This window comes from Aythya ferina, assembly GCF_964211825.1.
Source record: "Aythya ferina genome assembly, chromosome: 14".
NCBI lineage: Eukaryota > Metazoa > Chordata > Aves > Anseriformes > Anatidae > Aythya > Aythya ferina.
The window spans coordinates 11340427-11352971 of record NC_140312.1 but is presented as its reverse complement, the minus strand read 5'-3'; the positions used below and the strand labels follow the sequence as shown (position 1 = coordinate 11352971).

Below are 12545 nucleotides of genomic sequence, written 5' to 3'. Positions count from 1 at the left end.
TGCTGCAATGTCTGCCTATAGGCTCTTCGGAAGGGACAGGCAGCACAGAAGGGGTGGTGGCGTGGCTCTCTATATTAGAGAGTGTTCTGATGCTGTGGAACTTGAGGCTGGGTATGGTAAGGTTGAGTCCCTATGGGTTAGGATCGGTGAGAAGGCCAACAAGGGAAGCATCCTGGCAGGGGGTTGTTGCAGACTGCCAAACCAGGATGAGGAGACAGATGAGGAGTTCTACAGGCAGCTGGCAGAAGTTGTGCAATCGTCAGCACTTGGTCTCGTGGGGGACTTCAATTTCCCAGACATATCCTGGAAGCACAACACAGCCCAGAGAAAGCAGTCTAGGAGGTTTCTGGAGAGTATGGAAAATAGTTTCCTGACGCAGCTGGTTAGTGAGCATACCGGGAAGGTGCCCTGCCAGACCTTCTCTTCACAAACAGAGAAGGACTGGTGGCAGATACGGTGGTCGGGAGCTGTCTTGGGCAGAGTGACCATGAAATGGTAGCGTTCTCTATTCTTGGGAAAGTCAGGAGGGGGATCAGTAAGACTGCTACCTTGGACTTCTGAAGGACAGACTTCGAGCTGTTCAGGACACTGGTTGGCAGAGTCCCTTGGGAGGCAGTTCTGAAGGGCAGAGGAGTCCAGGAATTCTGGGCACTCCTCAAGAAGGAAATCTTAATGACTCAGGATCAGACCATCCCCACGTGCCCAAAGACGAGCTGGTGTGGAAGAAGACCAGCCTGGCTGAACAGAGAGTTGTGGCTTGAGCTTAGGGAAAAAAAAAAAAAAAGGTTTATGATCTTGGAAAAGAGAGTGGGCCAGTCAGGGGGACTTAGAGAATGTTGTAAGGCTGTGCAGGGACAAAATTAGAAAGGTTGAAGCTCATCTGGCACTCAATCTGGCTACTGCTATTAAAGATAACAGAAAATGTCTTTAAAAGATGTGTAGATGTAGAGCTTAGTGATGTGGTTTAGTGGAGGACTTGTTAGTGTTAGGTCAGAGGTTGGACTAGGTGATCTTGGAGGTCTCTTCCAACCTAGGTGATTCTGTGATTCTTAAGAGGAGGTGTGACAGGGATGGGATGGCCAAAAGGGGCATTTGAATCACCTCCTGGTCTTAGCCTGGTGTAGGCTTCAGGCTGAGCCGTTTGTTGGGAGCACTGTCTGGAGCATGGCCAGGAGTGTCAGCAGTGCTAGGAAGCTATACAGCATGTGGGCTGACGACAAGCATCCCTAATCCATTGCGTCTGCAGTGTCGAGCAGGCTGCTCAGTAAAAAGCTGGTTGTTTTACCCAAGGCCCCCAGCATGAAGCAGAAGCACTGTTTCAAGAGGCACAATTGAAGATATTGAAGAGGAAGAAGTCTGGGGCAGGATGCTACTGCCTGATGATGTCCAGAGAGCCTGGGGAATCCACCTTCACACAGGATCCACAAGACCTGTAAGCTACCCTGTCAAGTCTTGGATGTCTGCAAGTCTCTCTGCTGCAAGGGAATCATATTTGCTTGGTCTGTGGTTCCCTGGCAGAGACTGTGAGTTCAAGACAAAGCCGTAAGTGGTCAGTGAATGCTGCTGCAGTCACTGGAACTGCAATTATTTTAAGGTACTGGGGCATGAATTGGGAGAAGTGGCAGGCTAAGGATTTGGGCCTGATGCAACCTGACTGCACTCTGCATGCACTGACCATGATCTTATGCTGTGAACATATTGACTTGGATAGAAAATAAGTATTCTGGGAAGCTGAATGTGCAGGGGACAAAACACACTATACCTGGATGCAGAAGGCCATCTGGAAAGCCTCAGGGACACAGATGAAATCTGGGAAACCACATATTCTCTGGGATCAGGTTAGCTTGCTGTGTTCAGGCTCCTTCGTACTTTGACCACCTATCCATAGTATGAGTGGAAGAAACGCGTAGCTAGGCCAAACTCAGCATGGTCTTTCCTTGCTATAGCTAACTGCCTGCTGCACTGGTGTTCATCAATAAGTGTGGGTCATGAGAAACAAAGCTGACAGACATACCAGAGCACTGGGAAATTCACTGTCATCCTCCATTGTCTGTGAATTTCCCCAGTCAAGAAGATAAAGCCAAAGCTTTAGTACTTCTACTGCAGTTTGCACTCACTGAATCTTTTTTCCTCCCTTTCTCATTTATCCCATACCATCCCCTGGATGACAATATACCATATGTCGAAGTCTCATTTTCTTTCACCTTCTCAGGATCCCCCAGTATGGGGCTGATCTCAGGGCATTGCTGATCTCAGGGGATTTGCAGCTCTGCAGTCAAACTGAGAGCTTCACTGGTGGTTGATTTTCTCTGATTTCAGCCCCATAAAGTCATGCAAAAAGTCAAACTGATAAATCTAGGAATCCCCGCGTTTGGCTTGTAAGCTGTGCTTAGTACCTGTGGGTTTGTGACTGCTGCCTTTGCACAGACATTTCCTCCCATGTTAATATACAGTCAACAAGCATTTCAAATTTCATTAAACAAAGTTTCAGAAGAACTTTGCAGAAGGCCTGCAGTACACAGGCAAGAAAGTCCTAAGTGCCATCATGTCCTGTGATTGGCCTCCCTACTCCACCAACACAGCAAACTAGGTTCTACTTTATTACAACTAATTAGCCAGTGAGAATTGAAATGTAAACAACTCAGTGCATAAAAATCCAGCACAGTTCAGTTGCAATAATAACCAAGTGCATTGCTCTGCATGCCTTGCCATAAGCAATAAAACAGCATTTCAGAGATGACTGGGAAAAGCAGCACAGGCAATTAGGTACAATGTTACTTCAATAGACAGAAGCTTGTGATTACAATGCAAATAAATATATGGCTCCTTATTTAAGTAAAGCAATTGCCTTCCCCACTGTGTAATACACAACAGTTCCCTGTGGGAGGCTATGTCGTGTTCATTCATACAAGTGCGGTCGTACCTTGTATCCCACCCTAGCCCAGCTTTGTTGACTTAAATGCAGGCACTGCTTCTGGGCTGGTCTAAGCTGTGGGAAGCCTGTCTTCACTTGGGGAGGGTCTTCTCTGGGACCATTCAGGGAGAGATGTGGTGTGTGGAACTTGTGTCTGTTGGTGCTGGCAGGCTCGTCAGCATCCACTGATGCATCCTCTGCCACAGCACCTGCCCTGGTCTCTACCCTTTGTCCTGCACAAGAGACTTCGCTGGGGCATTTGTAGGGACACAGGTCTTCTGACTTTGTTGCTTCCTATAGGAGTTTGGACTGGAAAATAAAAGGGGGTAGTTCCAAGAAGTTGGGCAGTGGGTCAAGCTGCCAAGATAGGTCTGTAATTCCCACCACTGGCTGCAATTAAGCCTGTAAAATCCTTCTTGTTACAGGGGGATAGAGTTTCTAAAGTTCCTCCTGCTTTGTGGAGGGAGGAGACCTGTTCTGTATACAAAATCATGTCCAGGCTTTGCAGTTCAGCCTTCAGGGATGAATGGATTTGCAAAGACAAGCAGTTCTGAGGATGAGGAGACCCCAGGCTGCAGTAGTCTGAGGACCTGATGCTGTCTGTGTCATTTCTGCTTATGTCTGGTTTGTTGTGTGGCCAGCTCTGGTGATCTGGGTGACAGTGTTTTTAAAGCCCTGAGCTCCTGGAATGAAGAGATTATTTGGCTCTATGTATTCAAGTAATATTTTAGGCCATACAGTCTTAGAGTTAGGTTTGTGAACAGCAGCTCTAAAAGCTCAGACATCAGAAATGACTTTTCAAAGGGTGCAAGAACTTGTTTGTCAAAGCCTCACTGGCCTCACGCACGGAGTGTAGGCTGTGCATCGTCTCCCTCCTTGCACTGCCCTTCAGGTGGGCCTGCCCTGCTCCCTGGTGTGCCAGCACTGCCTGTTCCTGCCACAGATCACCAGGCAGCTGACCTGGCACCCAGAATCGCAGAGGACGAAGGACAGGAAGGAGTATCCACTTCACAAGAACCTGAGCTTCTTGGCTTTCCTGATCACAGGTGCATCAATGAGAATGGAGAGATGTGCCCACACACAGGCAGCACAGGGCAGCCCTTCAGCAAACAGCAGGACTTTCGTGGTTTTGGGGTTGCCAGGATCAGAGCACTTGAAGGAAAAGAGAACCTGCAGATTAAATCCATTCTGGCAGTTGGCCCAGTCACAGGTGTCAGGCACCACTGTAACCAGTTCAGAGCTCTGGCTTTTTACTGGGGCTTGACCATGGTTGCCCAGGTCCCTGGGATTGCTCATTGTAAAGCTCGACCTTCCTCAGCTCTGGAAACTTGTAATAAAACTGGGATCAAAGCAGGTTATACCACAGAAAACTCCTAAGGGCCTATAATCACAGAATCTATTTTTGCCTCTTCTCCTGCCCCTTAGCTCCAAGATGAACAGTGCAAGCAATTACTTTGACAGTATTTTCCACATCTTTCTTTTTGGTACAGGTTTGCTGCTGGAAATGCCAAGCTGAGCTGTAGTGAGGACGACAAGGAACATTTTCAATTCAAAGACATCAGGGATGGATTCAGCTCAACCTTTGAGAAGATTGTTGAGTCTGACCTAATGAAGGGCACATACTACAGCAGCTTGGACTCTCTGGATGTCCTCTCTCTCACAGACGAGACAGACAGCTGTGTCAGTTTTGAGGCCCCACTCACACCATTGATCCAGCAACGAGTCAAGGAAAGCCCAGAGCTCTTGGAGCAGAAACTGGTGGCCCAGCAGAGAGAAGCCCTTCACCACATGGCTGCTGATAAGCAAGAGCAGGCAGCGGTAAAACCAGTGGAAGGGGATTTTGGGAGCCCTCTTAGGCACTCAATTACTAGCAGCAGGTCAGAGAATGTGCTGAGCCGTTTGTCTTTGAAGAATATCCCAAATGGGTTCCATGTGGAAGGTTCAGAGGAAGAAGCGACCAAGATCATTAACTCCATCAGGTACGGCAGGCCTTGAATTCCTTGGGCAAAGGGAATTATCCTTATCTTACAGGGTCCCAGCCCAGGAGCAAGCCTCAGAGAATGTAATAGAGGTGGAGATGCCTTTTTTTTTCCTGCTTCCTCCCCCCCCCCCCCCCCCCCCTTGTGCCTCCTCACATGTGCTGTCATGGTGGAGAGGCCAAACACCCCCAGGACAAACTTTCATCTAGCTGCTCAAAAATCCCATCTGCTCTAAAGGCAGGCAAAGCTGGAGCTGTTCTAGGCAGACCACTGAAATCTGCAAAAGATTACCTTCATGACAGGTAAGAGTTAATCAGACACACTCCCAAACGTGCTCAAGGTTTCACTTAAGTGACCCTATAGAGGCTTCCCCAGGAGCTCTTCTGCAGACAGTGAGGAGATCAATGGAGATGTCATCCTCTGAGCCAGCAAATAATAAACCCAATCCTCAGCAAATAATCTAACCCTAAAAGCATATCATCTGTTCCTTAAGTTTCCTGAATGTCAGCAGCTCCAAAAAAGCTTGGTATCCCTTAGACATCAACCAGATGGATCTATATTTTTGTCAGTCTCTGTATCCATTCAGGACAACTTTCCATATCAGTGGCAAGAGAGGAACTTTAAAATGGTATTGGGTCTCCCTGTTTTGAATGGATGTGACGTCATTTTTTAGTGAGGAGTCAGTTTCTCTTTCATCTCTTTCCTAAAAGTTTGAAATGAATCTGTACTATTTTGAATGCATCAAAAATGCATTTCTTTTGACCTGAAATGAAAGAGGTTTTGTCCAATGTCCTGTTCACAAGTGTGTTTTCATACTTTTTGTTTGGGACAAGAAGAAATCAAAATGTGGTATTTTCCACAGGTTTCATCAAATCACGTTGCTGCTCCTTGAATCTTGTTTCTTGTTTCTGTGTAGCGATGCCAGCTTGAAAGATGCCCTGTCAGACTCTGACTCCGACATGGGCAGCACAGAGCAGCTCGACCAGGGAAGCACAGACACCTTGGCAAATGGCTGCAGGGCAGACAGCGAGGCTGCAAAGAGGCTGGCCAAGCGCCTCTACAACCTTGAAGGGTTCAAGCGCTGTGATGTGGCACGCCAGCTTGGGAAGAAGTAAGTGGGGCTTTGGAGTGCAGCCAGCCTGGCCAAGCAGTTGACAGAGGTGGCAGCACTGATTCAGGCTATCAGAAGCACACCTGTGGTGGGGAGGGTCCATGGGAGCATGGTGAACAGGACAAAAACAGAAAGGGACAAACCTACTGTTACAAGGCCTTGCTGGTTCGTGTCAGGGCTACCTGTCATCTTCACAGTTGAAATTGGTCCAAGACCAATGCCCTTGCAATTTGAATCCTACAAGTTGTTTGCATGTGTTGGGCATTAATTGCCACAAGCTGCAGTTGCTGCCTGCCAGAACAAAGAGCTTCCTGCATTTGAAAGAGGCCCAGCAGGACACCTAAAGCAATTCCCAGGCTGAAGAGTTTTGGATCTTGACCTTCCTGTGTTTAACTGGAGCTCCTGGGAGTGTAGTGGCAATGAGAGTCTGTCTCAGTGGGACAAGACAGAAGCCCTGCAACATCTTTGCCCTGCCATTCCCCAGGGTATTCATGTCTGCACCCCAAAATCTTCTTGCTGCAGTGCCTCCTGAACCAGTCAGTATAGACAGTGTGAGCCCACAAGGGTTTGATGGAGAGACAGTTGCACAACAGAGGTCCAGGCCCTTCAGCTGGTAGACTGGCATGGGGAAGGCAAAAAGGAAATAGAAGAGTTTATTCAAATGCCAGAGAGGCACAGTGGTTTGTAAAAGATGGGGAAATAGTAATAAACATAACAGTAACATGTGACTTTAGGATGCCAGTGGGTATGAGGACACCAATCCCCAGAGTATTTCTCCTGGATAAAATATAACATGTTTCTGTTTCTTTGTATGTTGTTGAAATGGCCTGCTGTCTAGATCAGCGGGAAACAATTGTCCCTCTGCAAATACCCAAGCTTCCAACACTGAGAATGGTCTGTAGCTCAGCTTGGTCCTGGGGAGGAAGGAGCCCATGAGTGATCTCCAAGGGAAACTTTGTATATCACTTGACAGCATTTTCATTTACCTCTTTTGCTCTTGTAGCAGGTACATATCAGATTTCTGCTGCCTCAGGCCTGGCATCTGTCTTTCTTGCAAATCTGCCACACCAGCTCAGCTGTCTGAGTGGGGCAGTTTCAATGAGTCTCTGGGGTGCATCTGAGTGTGCCTCTTCGCTTATTTCTGCAGTCCTCCCTCTACCTGTCATCCTCACCTTGGGAAGCTGTTTGGTGATCCACATCTGGGACTTGACACAGCCTTTAAAAGGAAACAACTTGTGTTTTGATCAGCTGAGTTTTTGACACCTGGAACATTTCCTAGCACAAAACCTGGATAGATATGCAGGCTCTTGGACCAAGCAGGTGGCTTTGTGGAGTAGGAAAGGAAGAAGGATGGGAATAGGTATATTTTAAGCTGGTCTTGCTCACTTTCGTAAGACAAAGTAGGACCAACCTACGTCTGTGGGAACAGGGTCTAAGTGATGCTCAGGAGGGTTGTTTGTAAAGTAAAAATTTCATTTTTAGGCTTTTCAGCTCCTCTTGACCTCCCCCCCCCCCCCCTTTTTTTTTCTTTGTGAGTATTGGCAATTTTCTCAAAAACAAAACCCCCCAAAATTCATCATTGTCAAGCAAGTAGACAAGGCTTGATGAACAAGGAAATAGAGGTTGGGTATCTCCAAATAGTTTCTTTCCAGCTGACATGATTATATGATGTTAACTCTAAATCCAGAAGTTATCTCAGTCTGTCAAGAGCATGCATTTCAGTGACTGAGCTCTACATGGAAAATCCTTGTTGCTGAATTTGTCTGTGTCATCATCTCAGCTCTACTACTACCCCCAGTCACATATCTCTTGCTGGACAGAGGTTGACCTGTTTCAGGTGCCAGACCACAAGGATGGCAGCACCAAGCACTTACTTGCAAGGTTTCCCAACAGATTGCTGCGCTTGAAAACCCATGCAGGCAGCAAAGGAGCAGGCAGCAGTGTGCAGAGCTGCAGCATTGCAGCACATGGAGAACCAGGGCTCTGTCAGAGTCCCATCAGCCACACAGCCTGGCCACACAGCCTGCTTCCCTCCTGGAGATTAGGTGAATTTTACTGATCCATACTTTTTATGGATACTCTTGTTTTTCTGATCCAGGTGGCTGTGGCACTATAAGGATCTTAGAAAACAGAGGTGTAGCTCTTGTAGGACAGTGTGATTCAGTGCAGTAAAACAGCACATGATGCATCCATGTGCAGCCATGCAGGAATGAAACTGGAAGAAAAGGCCAGGACTCCTGTGTCACCCTGGAGGTGGCTTGTGACCCAGACAGGTCAGTAATCACTCTTGGTGCCTGGACCTTCCCAAACCAGGGAGAGGGAGGAAGCATCAGACAGGGTTCTAAGATGAGTGGTCTGTAGAAGGTGTATGTGCCGTGCAGCCACTAAGCACAGGATGACAGACTTGTCTCCATGGGAAACCTCTTGCTGTTCTTGCAGTGATGTTTCTGACATATCTGAGCAGCACTGGTGGAAGTGTCACCCATTCCCATGGGAGAAGCTGGGACAGCACAGAGAGAGGAAAGACAAATTATTGAACAAAGAAACTGGAGCAGGCATCTAAGCCCACCTTAGAGGAGGCCATGGGCTTGCCCTGGCCAGTATTAGAGCTTTGTGTCACAGACATGCCTAGGGCATGTTGACTTGGTCTGGAGCTCAGGGAAGAGGGGCCCATGGCTAGACAGAGGAGTTTATTGCTTCTGGGGGCTGGTTACCTTCAGACAGCCCTGAAACACCATCTGGTTCCCTTGGCCAAGTCAGCAGTCTCTTCCTGGGGCTTTTCAAAGGAGAAGGAGCAGGTGAGGCACATGGAAAGGTGTGATGGGCTGGGGAGCTGCTGACACTACAGAAGCTGTCATAGATCACTGTTTGCTGGGCTGTCTGGGTCCTGAGGGTCGTGAGTCCTGGCCATCAGCAAGACCTGGTGAACTGAAGGTTAGGCAGTGAGCCTGCCTGCCCTCCTGGTCTGCCCTGGTGGAAGAGTGAGGTGAAGGGGAGCTCCCTCCCACTTTCATCCTGCCTGACTACAGATCTAGTTAGGAATCCAGGGTAGGCCACGAAGACACCTCAAGAGCAACTCAGTCCACCCAAGATTTGTGCAGGGCTGTAGATGTGCTGCTGTCTTTTGATTTTAGGGAGCATTGGTCCTTCAAGTTCAGCTTGAGGTTAAGTGGGAGAATTCCTTGTTCTCCCCTGTTGATTGTTCCTGTGCAGCAGTGTGTGACAGTCTGCTGTATGCACAGTGCCCGGAGTGCCCAAGCAGATCCCCAGAAGATCTGGCAAAGGGTGTCCAGGCAGAAGGAATCAGAGCTTTTCTTCCATGAGACTGTAGGATCACACTTGTGAGGTGGGAGCTGACCTGTGGAAGGGAGGGCACTGGCTATTTCACAGCACTGGCACAGCCAATGTATGAGGTCTTCTTCAGGTTTAGAGCTGAGAGGATCCCAGAGGAGGACTGGGGCTCACTTGGCTCTGTTGGTTCTTTAGCATAAGTGAAGATGTTGTGACATCTCCTTTTGCACGCATATGGTCATTTTTGGCTTCTCAAATCACCCTGTTGTGAAGTTCCAGGGGAAGCGCAGAAGTTTCCACAGGAAGCTAGCAGGAATCCACACACTGATTATTGCAGTACTGCTTCAGACAGACTTACCTGGGCTGGCCATGAGGCCATTTTCTTTCTCAGAGATAGTAATCCCAAATGGTAAGATTGTTTTATGTTCATGAGGCCCTGTGTCTTCAGACAACAATGAAATTGTGGCCTGCACATACTTCAGCACTGATACTTATATCCTGCCTCTTGAAACTCGATTTTCATTTTGTGGGGAGAAGGAAAATGAATTATATATGGGCAGGAGTGATCATATTGAATCGTAGAATCATAGAATAGTTTGGGTTGGAAGGGACCTTAGAGATCATCTAGTTCCAAACTCCTTGCTATGGTCAGGGACACCTTCCACTAGATGAGGTTGCTCAAAGCCCCATCCAACCTGGCCTTGAACACTTCCAGGGATGGAGCATCCACAACTTCTCTGGGCAGCCTGTGCCAGTGCCTCATCACCCTTCTAGTAAACAGTTTCTTCCTCATATCTAATCTGTATAAATCTTTTTTTTTTAGTTTAAAGCCATTAATTCTTGTACACTCCCTGACAAAGAATCCTTCCTTGGCTTTCCTGTAGGTAATGGAAGGCCTTTCTAAGTTCTCCCCAGACCCTTCTCTTCTCCAGGCTGAACAACCCCAACCCCTTCAGCCTGCCTTCGTAGGAGAGGTACTCCAGCCCTTTGATCATCTTCATAGTCCTTCTGTTGACTCATTCTAATACATCCATGTCTTTCTTGTGCTGGGGGACCCAGAGCTGAATGTAGTACTGCAGGTGGGATCCCGTGAGAGCAGAGCAGAGAGCGAGAATCACCTCCGTCGCCCTGTTCTCCACACTTTTGATGCAGCCCAAGGTGCAGTTGGCTCTGTGGGCTGCAAGCCCACACTGCTGGCTCGTGTTGAGCTTATTGTCAACCAATACCCCCAGGTCCTTCTCCTCAGGGCTGTGCTCAATCCATTCTCTGCCCAGCCTGTATTTGTGCTTGGGATTGCCCCGGCCCAGGTGCAGGACCTTGCACCTGTTTTTGTCAAACTCCATGAGGTTTGCACAGTCCCACCCCTCAAGCCTGTCCAAGGTCCCTCTGGATGACATCCCTTCCCTCCAGTGTGTCAACCTCACCACACAGCTTGGTGTCATCCACCAACATCGACCAATCCCACTGAATTGAGATCATCTACCATTTTGTGCCAGCATTCACTGATCATCCTTGCTCTTCTGCTACCTGAGTTGTGCAGATAGATGAATTTAATATCACCCATTCTGGCTTTAAAAGCAAGAAGTCTCCAAGCATCCTTCAAAATCTCCAAGCATCCTCCTTTACCCCTGGAGAAGCACTTAGGGGCTAGTGGGGCCAGAATCTCCACTGAGCTCTCCTGCACCCTGGCTGCTCCAGTACCCCAGGAGCATCCATCTGACATGCAGGCTGGTGTGTCTGAGGGTGGGATTGCAAAGAGATGCAAAGCAAGGTGCTGTGGTGAGAGAGTGAGATGGGAGCCAATGTGGGGTGGAGACCAGGAATTTTGCAGTAGGATTAGGGGACACATCCAGGAATGGGAGAGGACAAGGTAAGAGAGAAGGCACTAGGCATCTTTATGGCCTCCTCCTCAGGGAGAGGACAAGGTAAGAGAGAAGGCACTAGGCATCTTTATGGCCTCCTCCTCAGGCTGTGTATCCCTGGCTGGTTTGGGTGGAGGAGGCTCTGGCTGGCCAGAAGCATGGCAGAGGGGTGCACTGAGGGCAGGTACCCCTCATTCTCAGGTGTCTAAGGCTGGCAGCTGCAGTGCTAGACTGTGGGCATTTCAGGGCCTTTTGGAGGTCTTCCAGCAGCCTTTCAATCTGGGAGAAAGTCCTCCTGTGTCTGGGATCATGTCTGCAGTGTCATACTGGGAGTTTGGGCTGGCCAGGAGGCAGCAATCTGCTGTTCTCTTGTAGACAGTGTCTTCTTCCCTGATGAAAGGGCTGACTACTCCCTCTTTAATTACAGTAACGAATTTAGCAAGTTGGTAGCAGAGGAGTATCTCAGCTTCTTTGACTTCACTGGCCTGACCCTTGACAAAGCACTCAGGTGAGCTGGTCTCTTGGCACTCCCGCGTCCGGGCTGGCCAGAGCAGAGTACTGTGGTGGGTTTCTCCTCTGGGCTTCCCAACTCCACAGAGGCTGTCTGTGCAACAGGAGCAGGGACTGGGGGGAGCTCTAGGTTGTCATTTAATTTTTACTTTGGTGTCACGTTTGGCACAACATATTGCCACCAAAAGTGGTATTTAACAGGAGGGCCCACAACCTGCTTCCCCATGGTGGAGAGCAGCTTTCCCAGGAATCCTGTTTTGTACAAACTCAGAGCAAGTGGGATCAACTTCTGCCCTTTGGAATGGACAACCCATCCTGTTGCCATTGGGCCAGAGGTGGGTCAGATCTCAGCTGAGAGCATGTTTCCCTGCACAGGTCAGAGCTGGTTCCATAGAAACCCTTTGCATTGCACCTGCAGGGGCCAAGGGGTGCACAGACTGGGGGGAGGACAAAGGCGTTCCTAGCTGCTCTGAGGATCCCCTTTCCACCTCTCTCCTTAGCGTGGTTGCTTCCCAGTAGATTGATCCATGACATCTTTAAGTATCATTTTCTCTTTGCAGGACATTCTTGAAAGCATTCCCACTGATGGGAGAGACGCAGGAGCGGGAGCGGGTGCTGATTCACTTCTCCCGGCGATACTGCCAGTGCAACCCAGAGGAGAGCACTTCTGAAGGTACCACTTTCCTTCCCAAGCTCTGCTGTGGCACTGCTGCACACTCACAGTGCACCTGTGTCACAGAGCCTGCACATAAAATTAACCATCCACCTCCTGAGTAGCAACCACTGGCCAGACCAGGCTGCAGCTTATTCTTCCTCCGGGGTGCTGCCCTGCTGACCAGCCCTGCCCTGGGAGGCACTGGGGACACCAGGCACTGTAC

At 48.9% G+C, this 12545-nt stretch overlaps 1 protein-coding gene across 6 annotated transcripts in view; it reads left to right on the top strand.

Moving 5' to 3' along the window:
- The window catches only part of PSD2 (pleckstrin and Sec7 domain containing 2), an 84783-nt gene that overhangs the window by 41267 nt on the left and 30971 nt on the right, over positions 1-12545 (top strand). For 5 of the 6 annotated variants that reach the window (XM_084535305.1, XM_084535306.1, XM_084535308.1 and 2 more), the window contains exons 3-6: positions 4405-4893; positions 5810-6004; positions 11585-11665; positions 12228-12340. In XM_084535305.1, coding sequence (XP_084391431.1) covers positions 4405-4893; positions 5810-6004; positions 11585-11665; positions 12228-12340 — 878 coding nt within the window. The remainder of the gene's footprint in view (positions 1-4404; positions 4894-5809; positions 6005-11584; positions 11666-12227; positions 12341-12545) is intronic. The other variant, XM_084535310.1, reaches the window with a different exon arrangement.